The sequence below is a fragment of the Gigantopelta aegis genome, chromosome 1 (genome assembly GCF_016097555.1).
Source record: "Gigantopelta aegis isolate Gae_Host chromosome 1, Gae_host_genome, whole genome shotgun sequence".
Classification (NCBI taxonomy): domain Eukaryota; kingdom Metazoa; phylum Mollusca; class Gastropoda; order Neomphalida; family Peltospiridae; genus Gigantopelta; species Gigantopelta aegis.
The window spans coordinates 36,038,933-36,055,971 of NC_054699.1; the positions used below are offsets into that span (position 1 = coordinate 36,038,933).

Here is a 17,039-nt window from a genome sequence, read left to right on the forward strand (position 1 = left end):
GGTTATAACAAATACTGGCTGTGGCAATTACTCTGCTGTACCTTGATACCATGCACAACTGATGAGTTAGTGAAGAGTACTTTGGTAGGGTACATATTGCTAAAGATGGGCTATTCTGGCGTACAGAAATGAATGGTCGTGTTCATAATGAAGTAATGCGTAATCATTTCAGTTCATTTCTGGAGATAGTCTTGTTGAATTAATAGTTCGTTAATGCGTGAATATGATTTAACTGACGTTTTATTTTTATAATATACTTTACTATTATATAGTAATTTTATTCAGATAAATATAATTTAAAATGTGTGCTTGCGTCTCGCCTGTACATTAATATTGTTATTATCATTAATTATTTTTGCTGTTATTGGTGTTGTATGTTTGTTGGCTTCTTTTTTTCTTTTTTTTTACACCAGTTTGTTTGGTATTATGCAATAAATGTAATTGAATTGACTTGATCTCAGCGTTCAGATATTATGTTTTCAGCTTCTAAACAGCTTTGGCTTGTGATTCGTACACCTTGACAATTGACTGTTTGGTGCCCGTCATGTACAATGCATGTATTTCGAAGTCGGTTAGGATCGATTCCCGTCGGTGGATCCATTGGGCTATTTATCGTTCTAGCCAGTACACCACAACTGGTATATAAAATGACGTGGTATCATGTCTGTGAGATAGTGCATATAAAAGAGCCGTTTCTACTAATGGAAACATTTAGCGGGTTTCCTCTCTAAGAAATTTATGTTGAGGCCTGACACTTGCGCATAATTGTCTGAAATTGACAGTGTATTGTATAGAGATTCTGAGGAGCTATTAAGATAAAACTTGATTCACCTGCATATTGTGATATTAAGTATTCTTTCCCATCTATAGTAATACCTTTAATATTAGATGAATTTCTGAAGATTTTGAAGAGGATTTCAAAATAAATATATACGGCGACAAGGGATCACCTTGCCTACAACCTCTTTCTAAGTTAAATGATTCAAAGAGAAATTCGTTTTGTATTACACTTGATCGGGAATTATTATATAATGTTTTAATCAATTTTTAATAGAAGGAAGGAAGGAAATGTTTTATTTAATGACGCACTCAGCACATTGTATGTACGGTTATATGGCGTCAGACATATGGTTAAGGACCACACAGATATTGAGAGAGGAAACCCGAGGTCGCCACTTCATGGGCTACTCTTTGCGATTAGCAGCAAGGGATCTTTTATATGCACCATCCCACAGACAGGGTAGTACATACCACGGCCTTTGATATGCCAGTCATGGTGCACTGGCGGGAATGAGAAATAGCCCAATGGGCCCAACGACGGTGATCGACCCCACACCGACCGCGCGCTGTACCACTGGGCTACGTCTCGCCCCCCCCCCCCCCACCACCATTTTTAATAGACGTCTTAAAGTTAAAAATGTTTAGTGTGTCTTGCATAAAAAAGGAGAATATTGAGTCAAAAGCTTTTTCAAAGTCAATTAATAATAGTAGACCTGGAATATCATTTATTTCAGTGTAAAACATGATATCATCTATTAATCTTGTATTTTCTCCTATATATCTATTCTTAATAAACTCTGTTTGGTCTTTGTTGATTATTTTTTCAAGAACCTTTTTTTTATTCTAGTTGCAATTTAAAAGGATTATAGGTCGCCAATTTTTAAAAGAATACTATAAGTTTATTAGGTTTAGGAATACATATTATAATACCTAGCTTGTGTACATTAGACATTTCTTTGATACTATAACTAATACCTATAACCAACTACAAACTGCCCAATACCATACCAAACAAATTTAAAGCAGTCAGCTGTGAAACCATCTGAGCCGACCCAGACACTTATCATTTTTCATATTTTTAAGAACAGATAAAACTTCTAAATAACTTATTTCCCCGTCTAGCTGCTCAGCTTCCTTATATTGGATTTAGAATTAACGATAAAACTACTCCTGAATGATCTGATCTATAACTATTTTCATTTAACAGATTTAGAATTAACGATAACACTACTCCTGAATGATCTGATCTATAACTATTTTCATTTAACAGATTTAGAATTAACGATAACACTACTCCTGAATGATCTGATCTATAACTATTTTCATTTAACAGATTTAGAATTAACGATAACACTACTCCTGAATGATCTGATCTATAACTATTTTCATTTAACAGATTTAGAATTAACGATAACACTACTCCTGAATGATCTGATCTATAACTATTTTCATTTAACAGATTTAGAATTAACAATAAAACTACTCCTGAATGATCTGATCTATAACTATTTTCATTTAACAGATTTTCAACACAAGACATTAGTTTATAAGATAGCAAGAAATAGTCTACCGAGCTCGTTTAACTGGGTTTTTCCCTCCAAGTGAGGGTGCACTAAATGGATCCTTAAGATCAAATGTTTCTGTGAAACGTTTCTTCTGTGATTTTGGGTGGCTGACGTTTATATAATTCTTAGTGTCTAACATTTGATTTAATACTAAATTAAAATCTCCACATAATATATAACTTTTATTTTTGATTTCTTCAATATATTAATGAATATTTAGGAAAAAGTACGATTATCTATATTAGGTCCATATATATTAACAAGGGTAATTGTTTTGCCTTTAATAGTAATATCTACCACATTTTTGTGTTATGTATCTCAAGTTCGAAATTATTATTATATAAACTTGCAACTCCTCGTGTGTTTCCTGTATAGAAACTGAATAAACACTTGTAACCCCACTGAATCTGAATATAAGTTTCCAGTTCTTTTTTAAAATGTGTATCTTGCAGACAGTACATATTGAATTGTTTATTTAGAAAATAATTTAATATGCCTTGCCTCTTGTCCAGATTCCCACAAGACTTGACAGTTGAGTGTTATAATTTTCAAACTAGCCATAGTGTCCATCTAAAGTATAAGATAGTATATAGCTTGCTTGAAAATAATGAATAATACAGATATAAACGACAAGGAGATGAGAAAAGGATAAAAAACAAATAGTATATTAAACGAAATAAAATACAGGATAAGTAACAAGTAAAACATAAAGAATAACGCAGAGATAGAAATGTGACATTACACTATGTGATCAGTAATTCGCGCCAGTTCGCGCCTTTTGTCACATTCGATTCAGATTCAGTGCATTTCTCTTTTTTACTGGTACCATTCTAACCAGACCCTAAAATACGGTCGCCCAGTGGACTACCTTTTCAAAATTCTTAGTCGCCCTTAGCCAAGAAAGTTCACCACGTGCGATTGGGCGACTGCTAATTTTTCAACCCTGACATAGGTACATACATGCACATATACATATAAGCACATAAAAGTGTGTACACACAGTTAGGTTGACTACCCGCTCACTTACTGGGCGAGTCGAATTCAGCACGCGCCCAACTACGTTTCATTACTAAGACAAGCTCGTAGGAAGCAGTAAGGCCGGTCAAGCTTCGGCGGAGAATATATGGAGTCTTTAATCTTACTCCAAATGTAATATCGCCAAAATCAAGACATAAAATTCTGCTTCCAAATTCCACAGAATGCAACAAAAATCATATATTTAAAGCAAAATGTGGGTGTGTGGACATCATCTCAAACAGTATATGACTCGTGGAGCCTAACCAATAGTTTGGAGCTTCCTATGGGCTTGTTGCACAATTACATAGTATTCGACACCTTGTGAATACACATGCACATAACATATTTAAACAAGAGAAGTTAATATGCTCACACAACCCTACAGATTTTGAAGTACGCCAACATTATGTACCTTGTTTAAATTATCCTAATTACACCGGAGTATATACACTGGCAAGCACGCGTTTGTATACGCGGTGCATATGAGTTTGCACACACGCGCGCCCGCATGCACACACACACACACACACACACACACACACACACACACACACACACACACACATACACACACACACTAATGTAAGTACGTACGTTTGCAGCAATACTCACTACCCACACTCGCGCACCCATGAAACGCTTTACGCAGCTGTACAGTAGTGCATTTAACTCTGAAATAAAGCAACGCATGACCATGAGTACAAAAGACATATATATATATAATTTTCGCCGATTTTGCAGTGCTTGAATCTTGTGAATTCTTGACACAAATTTTCCTATTATTGGTCATAACTTTCCAATGCGGTGGGCGATATTTATTTGTCACTTTTATACCAATATTTGCCAAAACCTCCTCTGTTGTTTTTCTTTCTATAGATTGTTTTGCAGTTTCATATTTGTCACGGTCTTTAACACCGAAAATTCGAACACTATTAATTATCTTTTTACATTCCAGTATTGTTTGAGAACACGGCGGAATGAATATCACCTTGCAACTTTTGGTATTTTTCCTTTAACAAACAATTTTCTTTTTGTAGTTGGTCCTTTCCGATTTCTAATGTCAAAATGCGAAGTTCCGGCTTTTCCATTCGTTCGTTCAAATGGGCTAAAATGTCGTTCTTTGTCACATCTAACTCGCTCTTTAGATCTTCCTTAGTAATTAGTTTTTTGTTGATAATACTCATTTAAGACAGTATGCTTATAATATCTAGTGCAGTGGAGTCTGGGGATGATTTTGTTTGGACGTAGTGCGTGGGAAGTGTTTGTTCTTCCGTAAAGTCTTTATCATTGCCTACAGTTTGCTTTATTTTCTTGGTTTCTGGTTTAGATATATTTTTCTTAGGCCTTGTATCACCTTTTGTATTCACCTAAAAACTTGAGTCACTAGTAGACATATATCTTTTATCATCATATGTCGCCATTGTTTATGTTTATTTTGACTTAACTTTACCGTATTAGCCGTGTAGAGCAATAGGATATTATATTATCTCCTTTAACCGAAAGCCCATCATAAGCGTGCTGGTGATCACTATTTCATGTTTTAACTCAGCATTGTATCATGGGGTAACCTAGAAAGTCTTTGTGGTTTGGGTCGGGGCTTGTGGGTCCTCTTACAAATGGTATCATGTTTTCAATGGCTGCCTACACTGAATTCGTTTGTCCGTGTGTTATGTTAATATTCCAGTAGTTTACCTATTTTCAAGGACAGCGTTTAAAGCAACAGTTCGTTACACTACTGTGTGTACGTTCTTGTCACATATAACGCTGTGGTGTCGTCGTCGAACAATACTACTGTGTGTACGTTCTTGTCACATATAACGCTGTGGTGTCGTCGAACAATACTACTGTGTGTACGTTCTTGTCACATATAACGCTGTGGTGTCGAACAACACTACTGTGTGTACGTTCTTGTCACATATAACGCTGTAGGCTCGTCGAACAATACTACTGTGTGTACGTTCTTGTCACATATAACGCTGTGGTGTCGTCGAACAATACTACTGTGTGTACGTTCTTGTCACATATAACGCTGTGGTGTCGTCGAACAATACTACTGTGTGTACGTTCTTGTCAAATATAACGCTGTAGGCTCGTCGAACAATACTACTGTGTGTACGTTCTTGTCACATATAACGCTGTGGTGTCGTCGAACAATACTACTGTGTGTACGTTCTTGTCACATATAACGCTGTGGTGTCGTCGAACAATACTACTGTGTGTACGTTCTTGTCAAATATAACGCTGTAGGCTCGTCGAACAATACTACTGTGTGTACGTTCTTGTCACATATAACGCTGTGGTGTCGTCGAACAATACTACTGTGTGTACGTTCTTGTCACATATAACGCTGTGGTGTCGTCGAACAATACTACTGTGTGTACGTTCTTGTCAAATATAACGCTGTGGTGTCGTCGAACAATACTACTGTGTGTACGTTCTTGTCACATATAACGCTGTGGTGTCGTCGAACAATACTACTGTCATAGAATAATGCTACTGTGTGTACATTCTTGTCACATATAACGCTGTGTACGTTCTTGTCACATATAACGCTGTGGTGTCGTCGAACAATACTACTGTGTGTACGTTCTTGTCACATATAACGCTGTAGGCTCGTCGAACAATACTACTGTGTGTACGTTCTTGTCACATATAACGCTGTGGTGTCGTCGAACAATACTACTGTGTGTACGTTCTTGTCACATATAACGCTGTGGTGTCGTCGAACAATACTACTGTGTGTACGTTCTTGTCACATATAACGCTGCGGTGTCATCGAACAATGCTAATGTGTGTACGTTCTTGTCACATATAACGCTGCGGTGTCATCGTCGAACAATACTACTGTGTGTACGTTCTTGTCACATATAACGCTGTGGTGTCGTCGTCGAACAATACTACTGTGTGTACGTTCTTGTCACATATAGCGCTGTGGTGTCGTTGAACAATACTACTGTGTGTACGTTCTTGTCACATATAACGCTGTGGTGCCGTCGAACAATACTACTGTGTGTACGTTCTTGTCACATATAACGCTGTGGTGTCGTCGTCGAACAATACTACTGTGTGTACGTTCTTGTCACATATAACGCTGTGGTGTCGTCGTCGAACAATACTTCTGTGTGTGGAAGTTCGTCCGCTGCGTCCTCCCTGTTCAAACCACGTGACAATTCCTTCTTGCTGCAAACTTGAGAAATAGTTATATTTACATTGTATGCATTCTCCACATCTAATACAATATTATAATATATCCTCTTATGTGACATCATCATGACAACTCCTGCCATTAAAAACAAACTGAATGTCCAAGGCAAAAAAGTGCCGTAGAGAATTAAAACCTCCACAGCATTGATGACTGTCGTGTGCAATTGCAGGGGTTAAACATCACCATTGGTCAGTGTGATAACAATAAAGTCAGATATTAAAACCTCCACAGCATTGATGACTGTCGTGTGCAATTGCAGGGCTTAAACATCACCAGTGGTCAGTGTGATAACAATAAAGTCAGATATTAAAACCTCCACAGCATTGATGACTGTCGTGTGCAATTGCAGGGGTTAAACATCACCATTGGTCAGCGTGATAACAATAAAGTCAGATATTAAAACCTCCACAGCATTGATGACTGTCGTGTGCAATTGCAGGGGTTAAACATCACCATTGGTCAGTGTGATAACAATAAAGTCAGATATTAAAACCTCCACAGCATTGATGACTGTCGTGTGCAATTGCAGGGGTTAAACATCACCATTGGTCAGTGTGATAACAATAAAGTCAGATATTAAAACCTCCACAGCATTGATGACTGTCGTGTGCAATTGCAGGGGTTAAACATCACCATTGGTCAGCGTGATAACAATAAAGTCAGATATTAAAACCTCCACAGCATTGATGACTGTCGTGTGCAATTGCAGGGGTTAAACATCACCATTGGTCAGCGTGATAACAATAAAGTCAGATATTAAAACCTCCACAGCATTGATGACTGTCGTGTGCAATTGCAGGGGTTAAACATCACCATTGGTCAGCGTGATAACAATAAAGTCAGATATTAAAACCTCCACAGCATTGATGACTGTCGTGTGCAATTGCAGGGGTTAAACATCACCATTGGTCAGCGTGATAACAATAAAGTCAGATATTAAAACCTCCACAGCATTGATGACTGTCGTGTGCAATTGCAGGGGTTAAACATCACCATTGGTCAGCGTGATAACAATAAAGTCAGATATTAAAACCTCCACAGCATTGATGACTGTCGTGTGCAATTGCAGGGGTTAAACATCACCATTGGTCAGTGTGATAACAATAAAGTCAGATATTAAAACCTCCACAGCATTGATGACTGTCGTGCGCAATTGCAGGGGTTAAACATCACCATTGGTCAGTGTGATAACAATGAAATCAGATATTAAAACCTCCACAGCATTGATGACTGTCGTGCGCAATTGCAGGGGTTAAACATCACCATTGGTCAGTGTGATAACAATAAAGTCAGATATTAAAACCTCCACAGCATTGATGACTGTCGTGTGCAATTGCAGGGGTTAAACATCACCATTGGTCAGTGTGATAACAATAAAGTCAGATATTAAAACCTCCACAGCATTGATGACTGTCGTGTGCAATTGCAGGGGTTAAACATCACCATTGGTCAGTGTGATAACAATAAAGTCAGATATTAAAACCTCCACAGCATTGATGACTGTCGTGTGCAATTGCAGGGGTTAAACATCACCATTGGTCAGTGTGATAACAATAAAGTCAGATATTAAAACCTCCACAGCATTGATGACTGTCGTGTGCAATTGCAGGGGTTAAACATCACCATTGGTCAGTGTGATAACAATAAAGTCAGATATTAAAGCCTCGGTGCGTTCAACTATTTATTTTATTAAAATATTCAGAGTTGTTCTCGGGTGTGGTTAAAAGGGCACTACTAGAAATTTCAAAGCATCATAAATATATTTATAATTAGTATTGTGTTTTATAGATTAAATAGAGTCATATATCAATATATTTATAATTAGTATTGTGTTTTATAGATTAAATAGTCATATATAAATATATTTATAATTAGTATTGTGTTTTATAGATTAAATAGAGTCATATATAAATATATTTATAATTAGTATTGTGTTTTATAGATTACATAGTCATATATAAATATATTTATAATTAGTATTGTGTTTTATAGATTACATAGAGTCATATATATCCACATTAAATAAAGTGTTAGAAACTTACCAACTGACAAATCTAACCGCTCCTACACTGACGCCAACAATGTAAACAACGAATTTGGCAAATCTAACCGCTCCTACACTGACGCCAACAATGTAAACAACGAATTTGGCAAATCAGTTCACAATAAATTACACTGTATATACCTACAATGTCACAATGGCCATATCAGTTTCAGTTATACATCTCGGTAGCCAGGGGTATATTTGCAAGAAACTGGGACCAGTAAATCTTCAAAAGGATTATCCCTTTTATTGTCCAAGTCTTTTTGTTGTATCAGTATAAAGAAACCCACATTGACGAACAGACATCCAGTGTATTTTATACATTTTGTTGTGTATACACTGTCCAATATTAACAGAGTTCACATATCCACAACATACATCTTCCTTGTGAAAGTTATTTTAATGTGACAAACCCTAGTTTTAAACGCTACAGAATATTTCTCACTATTAGAGCCGTTTGTGATAACTGAAATCAGAGATCACATAGATTTTATTATTTGTATTAAAGGGACAGACCCTAGTTTCAAATCGTGAAATTTAACACTAAGTTTAGTTTATCTACAAACCTGTAACACATTTGGATAAAGTTGCAATTGAGTGAAACATGAGTCCGTGACTTTGAAATGGTGAAATACCCTCTAAAAATCGACTAATACTCGACTCCATAACTGTTACTTCTCGGAACCACGTGCCTTTTAAAAAAATATGAGAAATGCATTTTGTGATACATGTGTATTAAAAACACCAGGAAAATAATGTCTGATATCTGTTATCAAAAACGACTCTAATAGTAAAGAAATATGCCTTAAGCTAAGATTCCTTTTGTCTGGTTGCGTTTGCGACTCCGTTTGCGGTTGCGTTTACAATACGTTTTTATTGAATCCATTTGACGGCAAAGTATGCGTTTATACAGCCTTTTGGTGCTAATCTACACGTGGGGGAAAATTACACATGGGATTCCCCTAAAATTACCGCACGGCGAAACGGATGAATCGCCCCACGGAGCGATTGAAATAAGCGCATGCGGTTTCGGATAACTAAACGCAAACGGACCGCACTAATGGAATCACCCTCACCTGGAACAAGCTGGCTTGATTTAAACCGCACCGCACCGTAAACGGAGCCGCAAATGCAACCGGACAAAAGGAATCTCAGCTTTAGTTTTTAAAAAGTAGTGTATGTCCCTTTAACCGTACATCCGAAGTATCACAAACTATTTTCTTGTTTACATAGTTTTGGAAAGACACGTACTTCTGATGTTATACAGGTTATCAAAGAAGTGGGAGTATGTGTCTTTAAATAACTTCCATTGCAAAATCTTTTTTTCGATGGTATCTTGGGACATATTTTTTTTTCTTCGTAGTGTTTGGTCTTGCTTTCGAAATAGTCACGACTGATGTCTACTTCACGTTCCACCATGTGACGTATGCCTTCGTTTTCCAGATTGGCCGACGGCTCTTCGTATTCCACCTCACATGTTTTAAAACGCATGTGTCTATGCAAGTAGCTACCATCTTTAAAGACCAAACCACACGTACCACAATACTGCATCCTCTTGACTTTTTTTTTCAGATAGGGTTCTACCTCATCATCTCCGTAGTCGTCCCTTTCGTAGGCGGGTATACCTGGTAGTTTTTTCAGTGGTTTTCTTTGCATGATTTCTCGTTTTGCGTTCGTGCTTTTATACAATTCAGTCACATAGGTCTCCATTGGGGCGAAGGCGCCACTGTTCGAGCGTGGTCGGTTTCAAGTCTCCCAAGAGATGTCCGTAGGGCCTGTGGGTAGCTTCCTCAAAGCGTTGCATGAAATGACAAGTGTTTTCTGGTTACATCTGCCTTGCCAAGGTTCGGACTTGTTGCTTGTCGATGGGGTTGTTGCACAGAGCCAAGTAATGACGGTTTCTCCGCTGTGCCGGGTCCTTGCTGGTTCTGACTGACGGCAGTCACCGAGAGGTTTCTGTGGTGACTTTCTTCCGTGAACTGGTCGGCGATGCGAGAATCTTATTGACAATACACATTGTCCAGCACGGCGAGATTCCTGATTCTGAGATCCAAATGCCTTCAACAAATTTCAATCCGTTGAGACGGTGGGAAGATTTTAGCATCACTTAGCAGGTTGTATACTAGAATAGAATAGAATAGATGTTTAACGACACCCCAGCACGAAAAATAATTTTTTCTTCCCACGGACTTGGGAAATTACCCATATTGTTGTAATTGCGTTTTTGGAGCAATAGTGTTAAAGTGCCGTTTTGTAATAAACTGAAATAATTCCGTTTATTTGTTAAAATTGTTAAAAGTCGGAATGGGAATTTGTTGCCCATGTCCTGTTACGGATGGACAGTGATTTTGAGAAGTTAACATTATTTTAAAAAACGACACTGTAAACAGCCCTATGTTTTATATATTGAAACATTCACAAACATGTTAATACGGTAACACAAAAGTCATGAACAATTAATTCCTGTCGTAAGCCATTCCCAATTGGATTAATTTTCTCGTTCCAGCCAATTCACGACGACTGGTCTATGAAAGGCCGTGGTATGCTTACAAATCAGTGTGCCTTGGTGGTGTTGTTAAACAAAATCAACTCTTGTTTACGCCATTGCCACGGATTGGACTAGTAGAACATCATGTTTGAGTGATGTCGGTGAGTGACTGCAACCATACTTTATTGAAACTTTATTTATTTCCGTACGTCGTCAAACGACAGCATATGAGGAATTATTGTACAATGGGTATTTACAATGACAAGATGACAACAGGAGATCTTGGTAGAATATATACACACATAATTATAGGCGTACATTTTTGCAGGGGGAGGGGGACGAGGCTGGTTTAAACGAACATGCGCGAATCTGAATAACAGTTTTTCATATTGACATTACTGCCAAACGTCTATATAGTGTATAGGGTTGCAAACGAATAATTTGTCCATGAATCACAACTAATATTGCGGGGGGGGGGGGGGGAATACAGGGTAAAAAGGTCTCAGATTAGCACATTTTGTCCGAATATCTATATCGTTTTTGCCCGAATTTGAGTGTTTGCTCCCACCCCACCACCCCACCACCCCACCCCGTTTCGTACGCGTATGGATATAATTGAAAATAGCTATACGCACGACGTATTTTAATGATATTTAGTGATAGGGGCCTATTGGAGATGCCTGTCTCTGTTTTTACAATGTTTAACTATGGCTTGTCGTGTTAAGAAAAATATGACATAGCGGCTTTAACTGTTCGGAGGTAAGCGGAAATCCCCATTTATGTTGGTAATCCGCGGTGTAGGACAGAGTCTCGATTGTTCTGTTATATAATGGCTGTTCATTAACACTCTGTGTTCGTTGACATGACACAAGGCAAGCCGATTAGAAGCTCAGTGGCAGAGCTCCTGGGAATTATATTTTAAAAAGTAATAAATTCCCAATGAGCGGGGAGGGGGTGGGGTGGGGCAACTACGTAACCCAAGGTACCATTCTGTATAACTATTGAAATTTTGTACGAAATTAACTAGTTATATGAAATGGTACCTGAACATACGGTGTCGTTAAACAAAACAAACTGTTTTTCTCTCTCTCTCTCTCTTGTGCCCCTTGACTTACGAGAGGGCGAGAAGTAGCCTAGTGGGTAAGCCCTCGGCTCATGCTCGGTCGGTTTATGATCGATCCGCATCGATGTGCCTATTGGACTATTTCTCGTTCTAGCCAGTGCACCACGACTGGTATATCAAAGGCCGTGGTATGTGTTATCCTGTCTGTAGGATGGTGCATATAACAAAATCCCTTGTGACTATGCCTACTAATTGAAAAATGTAGCGTGTTTCTTCTCTAAGACTATATGTCGAAATTACCAAATGTTTGACATTCAATAGCCGATGATATTTTAATCAATGTGCTCTAGAACAAACTTCTAAACTTGGCTTACGAAGATGGGGAGTCAACCCTCAAAATCAATCCCCTGCACACGCGCCTCAAAAATTCTATAGAGTAAGAAAAAAAGTATTTTATAGATCCGATCCAACCATACTGGTATCGACATCATCTCGAAGTCTATAAATAATAATTTCTTGTTTCACTCAAATTCAGTTGTGACTGTTTTTCTTCGTGCTGGGGCGTCTTTACATGGTCATTAATCATCATTAATTACCTTAATTAGCATTAATTAATTACAATAATTATCTCAATTTTTAACACGCACTGACGTCCATCTCATTTTCGCCATCGCCTCGCCACACAATATTCTATATTTGGTATCCAAATAGGACTTGTTATCGTCCACCATTAATATAATAACAATTACACACTGCGCGCCCGTTCTCTTAATTGGGGTGTATAATGAACACAACGTTACCAACAGGATACCGTTGACGTCATTAATTACTGTTGGGGAAAATTAGCTCAGTTATATTTTGTATAATAATAATAATAATAATCATAATAATAATAATATATTGCGGGGTTACCGGAAACGGAGCGGACAACGGTTGGGAGAGGTGTGGGGGTGTGGGGGGAGGCTAGCAATAAGGGGCGTAGGCGGTTTCGGTCGTAGGATAGCTAGGATCGACTAGTCTACCCCCCCCCCCCCCCCCCCCCCATTCTCCACACTGAAGTCGTCGATGGGTCCGTCTTTACCTCCAACTAAATCTAACGATTCAAAACTGTAAGGAAAGATATTTTATTTTAGAAGGGAAAAATTTATATTAAACAAATATATAATGAATATTGAGGGATTGCCAGAAACGGGAGGGCATCTAGCCTTCCTATCTCCCTTTCCCATCCTCCACACTGAAGTCTTCGATGGGACCGTATAATATAAATAAATAATGAAAACAATCATTTGTGGTTCAACATATTCATCAATATTTAATGCACATTATTGCTTAATATCAACAACTATATTGGTATATTTAATTGATAAAACTGTACAAATGTGACGGCTATTATATGTAACGGGCGCAGCCATTTTGTCCATCCCACTGAATCCGCCATCTTGTGAGCAGGTAGTTATATAATACTGAATGCATATCATCAGGTATTTGTCTTAGAACTGAATACACGAACGTACTGGTCTGTTCATTTTGTGCAATGATGATACAGACATGCATCCAAACATTCTGTAATAATAACCATCCCAGTTAGCCAGAAATAAGTACCTGTATACATTATTTTCCTATACACAATAAACCATCATTGTCAAACTGGCTACACAACCAAACTAAATAACTGTTCATCTGTGTATGATGTTTTGTCCATGAAGCAGCGGTAGAGTTGAGAAACCTACATACTGAAACGATAAAATTGGTATATTCGTTCAGTTGCCTCCATATGTGATCTGTGTTTGGCATATGAACTTAACTATTGGTGCAATGTGTACGAGTGAGCACGCACGTCTTACTTGCAGATCCTGTACACAACCAGGAATTTATGCTTTGTTTGGGTGCTTTCGGAACATCTCCAGTGAGGAGCTTGTACACGAACCTAGTTTGGGTGCTAAACATAATGAAAGAAAGAAATGTTTTATTTAACGACGCACTCAACACATTTTATTTACGGTTATATGGCTTGCTAGACATGCAAAGCTTTTTCTGCAGTAAGCTATTAAGATTAAATCAATGCCAAAACATCCTGCACATAATGCAGTGTTTGATAACAAATATATGAAGTTGTTTGATGCGAAGTCGAATGTCATCCCAACATTTGGTCTTCGCATTAAGCAGTTTTTAGCAGTTACCAACATTGTTTTAACCAACATTTTGGAAACGTCTGAATATTTTGTTTGGTGTATTAAACCACCGAAAATTGTATCCGATTTTGTGCATCTAACAAAATATCGCACAGATGCAGTTATATACAAACGGCATTTAATGGAAATCCAAGTGAGGTGTCGGTAATTACATTCCTGTTTAAACAGACGGATCACGGGATGGGAATTGTATGGCTTCTGGTACAGTTTTTTCATTACTACAATAGACACAATAACTTCCATAACATTGCCCGATTCAGCATCAATCATTACTGCTGAAATTTGGGCATTCATTTATTTTAAAGAAGGACTCTCCTCAGTGTGAACATTTTCAGCTGACTGTGCGACACATTTTGGTGGAGTGTAATCATCTGGACCCCGTTCGGCTGACTGTGCGACACATTTTGGTGGAGTGTAATCATCTGGACCTCGTTCGGCTGACTGTGCGACACATTTTGGTGGAGTGTAATCACCTGGACCCCGCTCGGCTGACTGTGCCACACATTTTGGTGGAGTGTAATCACCTGGACCCCGTTCGGCTGACTGTGCCACACATTTTGGTGGAGTGTAATCATCTGGACCCCGTTCGGCTGACTGTGCCACACATTTTGGTGGAGTGTAATCATCTGGACCCCGTTCGGCTGACTGTGCTACACATTTTGGTGGAGTGTAATCACCTGGACCCCGTTCGGCTGACTGTGCGACACATTTTGGTGGAGTGTAATCACCTGGACCCCGTTCGGCTGACTGTGCGACACATTTTGGTGGAGTGTAATCACCTGGACCCCGTTCGGCTGACTGTGCGACACATTTTGGTGGAGTGTAATCACCTGGACCCCGTTCGGCTGACTGTGCGACACATTTTGGTGGAGTGTAATCACCTGGACCCCGTTCGGTTGACTGTGCCACACATTTTGGTGGAGTGTAATCAGCTGGACCCCGTTCGGCTGACTGTGCCACACATTTTGGTGGAGTGTAATCAGCTGGACCCCGTTCCACGAAGCGACCTTAGCACTACCATTGCCGTAAATTACTATCAAAATTTACAATAGTTACGAGGCAGTAACGTAGATGTCAAATGGCTGTTAACGTTTTGTGTAAATTTTCATTTCAACTTAACTTTCGTACTTATATCCAATTAAGGTTCAAGCACGCTGTCCTGGGCACACACCCCCAGCTATCTGGGCTGTCTGTCCAGGACATTGGGTTAGGTGTTAAGTGATTAGTTTGTGTAAAAAATATAATATACACAACATACCTTTTATGAAACTCGGCGTTTCGATGAAAAACATTATACGTCATACGACCTTCACACGAACATTCGGGAGATAACTCATATGTCGTATTCATTCGGCAATTATCGCTTAGCAAATAAACCGACAAAGTTACTTCATGGAAGTCCAATACCAATGGATACATCCAAGATGTTCTGAGAAGTCGGTAACCAATTTATTATTTAACTAATTCGCACGTCTTCACAACGAAGATTTTAAACATTAAAGGGCATTTACGACTACCCAAAAGTTACTTTATGGAACGGCTGTAAAACTCACCTTAAGTCACTACAATTTGTTCGTGGAACGACGCCCTGAAGCCGACGAGAAACGATACACTTGGCAAAAGAAATGTGTTGGAATATTTTAAATTCCACCCAGAATTAATTTTAAAGTTATTAAAGATTTCTATACAAAGTTTTAAAATATACTTACATAGATATTTTCACCACTCTTTACAGCGTTATGTGGTTTTACATAATAATATAAATAATAGTTCCAAATACTTACCTTTTCTGTTACCCAGTAGCTGATGCGAGGCATTTATTATTACCAATCTGATGTGTCATATCGTATCCTAATATTAGTCTTTATTTAATGGTATGGAGAAAATGTAGTCATGTTATTTCATTAGCATAAAGTGGATCATGGACAAAACATGATACACCATTGGTCAGTTATTTCGTTTTGTTTTGCAACCAGTTTACAATGGTGATTTATTTTATTTCTGGCTTTCTGGGATGTCTGTTTCATCATTCGGCACAAATCTGCACATTTCTTTAGTTTTCAGACATGAGACCTGATATGACGCGTTAAGTATCACGTAACCACCGGCGCACCTCAGGTTCGGCCACCACATTATGGCATATTTGGTCACTAACCGGCGATGTGCTCTAAATATGGGTTAGAGCAAATAATCGACCAACAATTCAAATATGGACATCATAAGGTTATTCGTTGGGTTTTCAGTTCATGTTTGCAAGAACCAAAACATAATTGCGGTTAATCATATAATTAAATGTACATATATGCATATTTAACAATACATAACTGAATTTGTATTGTTTAGCTTTAAATACGCCTGTAGTGTTGTTTGTCACGTGTAAACTTCATTGATACTTATGTCGCGTAAGAATGCACTGTAAAGGCATATACAGCTAAAATAGGTCCCGTGGGAATTTCATGTTTATTATTAGAACCAATAATATTTACAATCACTATTGTATACAGATTCAGAAAAAAAATGGTTCCAATTTTTTCTGATTCATATCAATGTCGTTTTGAAGGTGACCACTAATAATCTGGTGTCGCTGTATACTGTGTTTAAAATATTGACATGTAGCATGGTAAAAGAAAAGACAACGTGTAAACTACACAAACACATGAATAACTGTTCGTTCTGTTGTTGTTA

The 17,039-nt window shown here is 38.2% G+C and overlaps 1 protein-coding gene across 1 annotated transcript; it reads right to left on the reverse strand.

The window, feature by feature from the left end:
• Positions 1–10,401: 10,401 nt before the first annotated feature.
• LOC121377823 (spidroin-2-like) lies at positions 10,402–16,171 on the reverse strand. The gene is made up of 4 exons (XM_041505955.1): positions 16,139–16,171; positions 14,746–15,305; positions 13,217–13,269; positions 10,402–10,610 (listed from the first exon to the last, which is right to left on the reverse strand). Exons 1-4 carry the CDS (start codon positions 16,169–16,171, stop codon positions 10,402–10,404), a joined length of 855 nt encoding a protein of 284 aa, XP_041361889.1.
• Between the last annotated feature and the right edge of the window lie 868 nt (positions 16,172–17,039).

Excerpts from the sequence above, each read along its gene's own strand:
- LOC121377823 (XM_041505955.1), bottom strand. The coding sequence starts at position 16,171 with ATGCCTCGCATCAGCTACTGGGTAACAGAAAAG. Across the intron at positions 15,306-16,138 it reads GCTACTGGGTAACAGAAAAG|TCAGCCGAACGGGGTCCAGC; the intron begins GTAAGTATTTGG and ends TGTGTGGCACAG. Across the intron at positions 13,270-14,745 it reads CCACCAAAATGTGTCGCACA|TTTTGAATCGTTAGATTTAG; the intron begins GTCAGCCGAACG and ends CTTTCCTTACAG.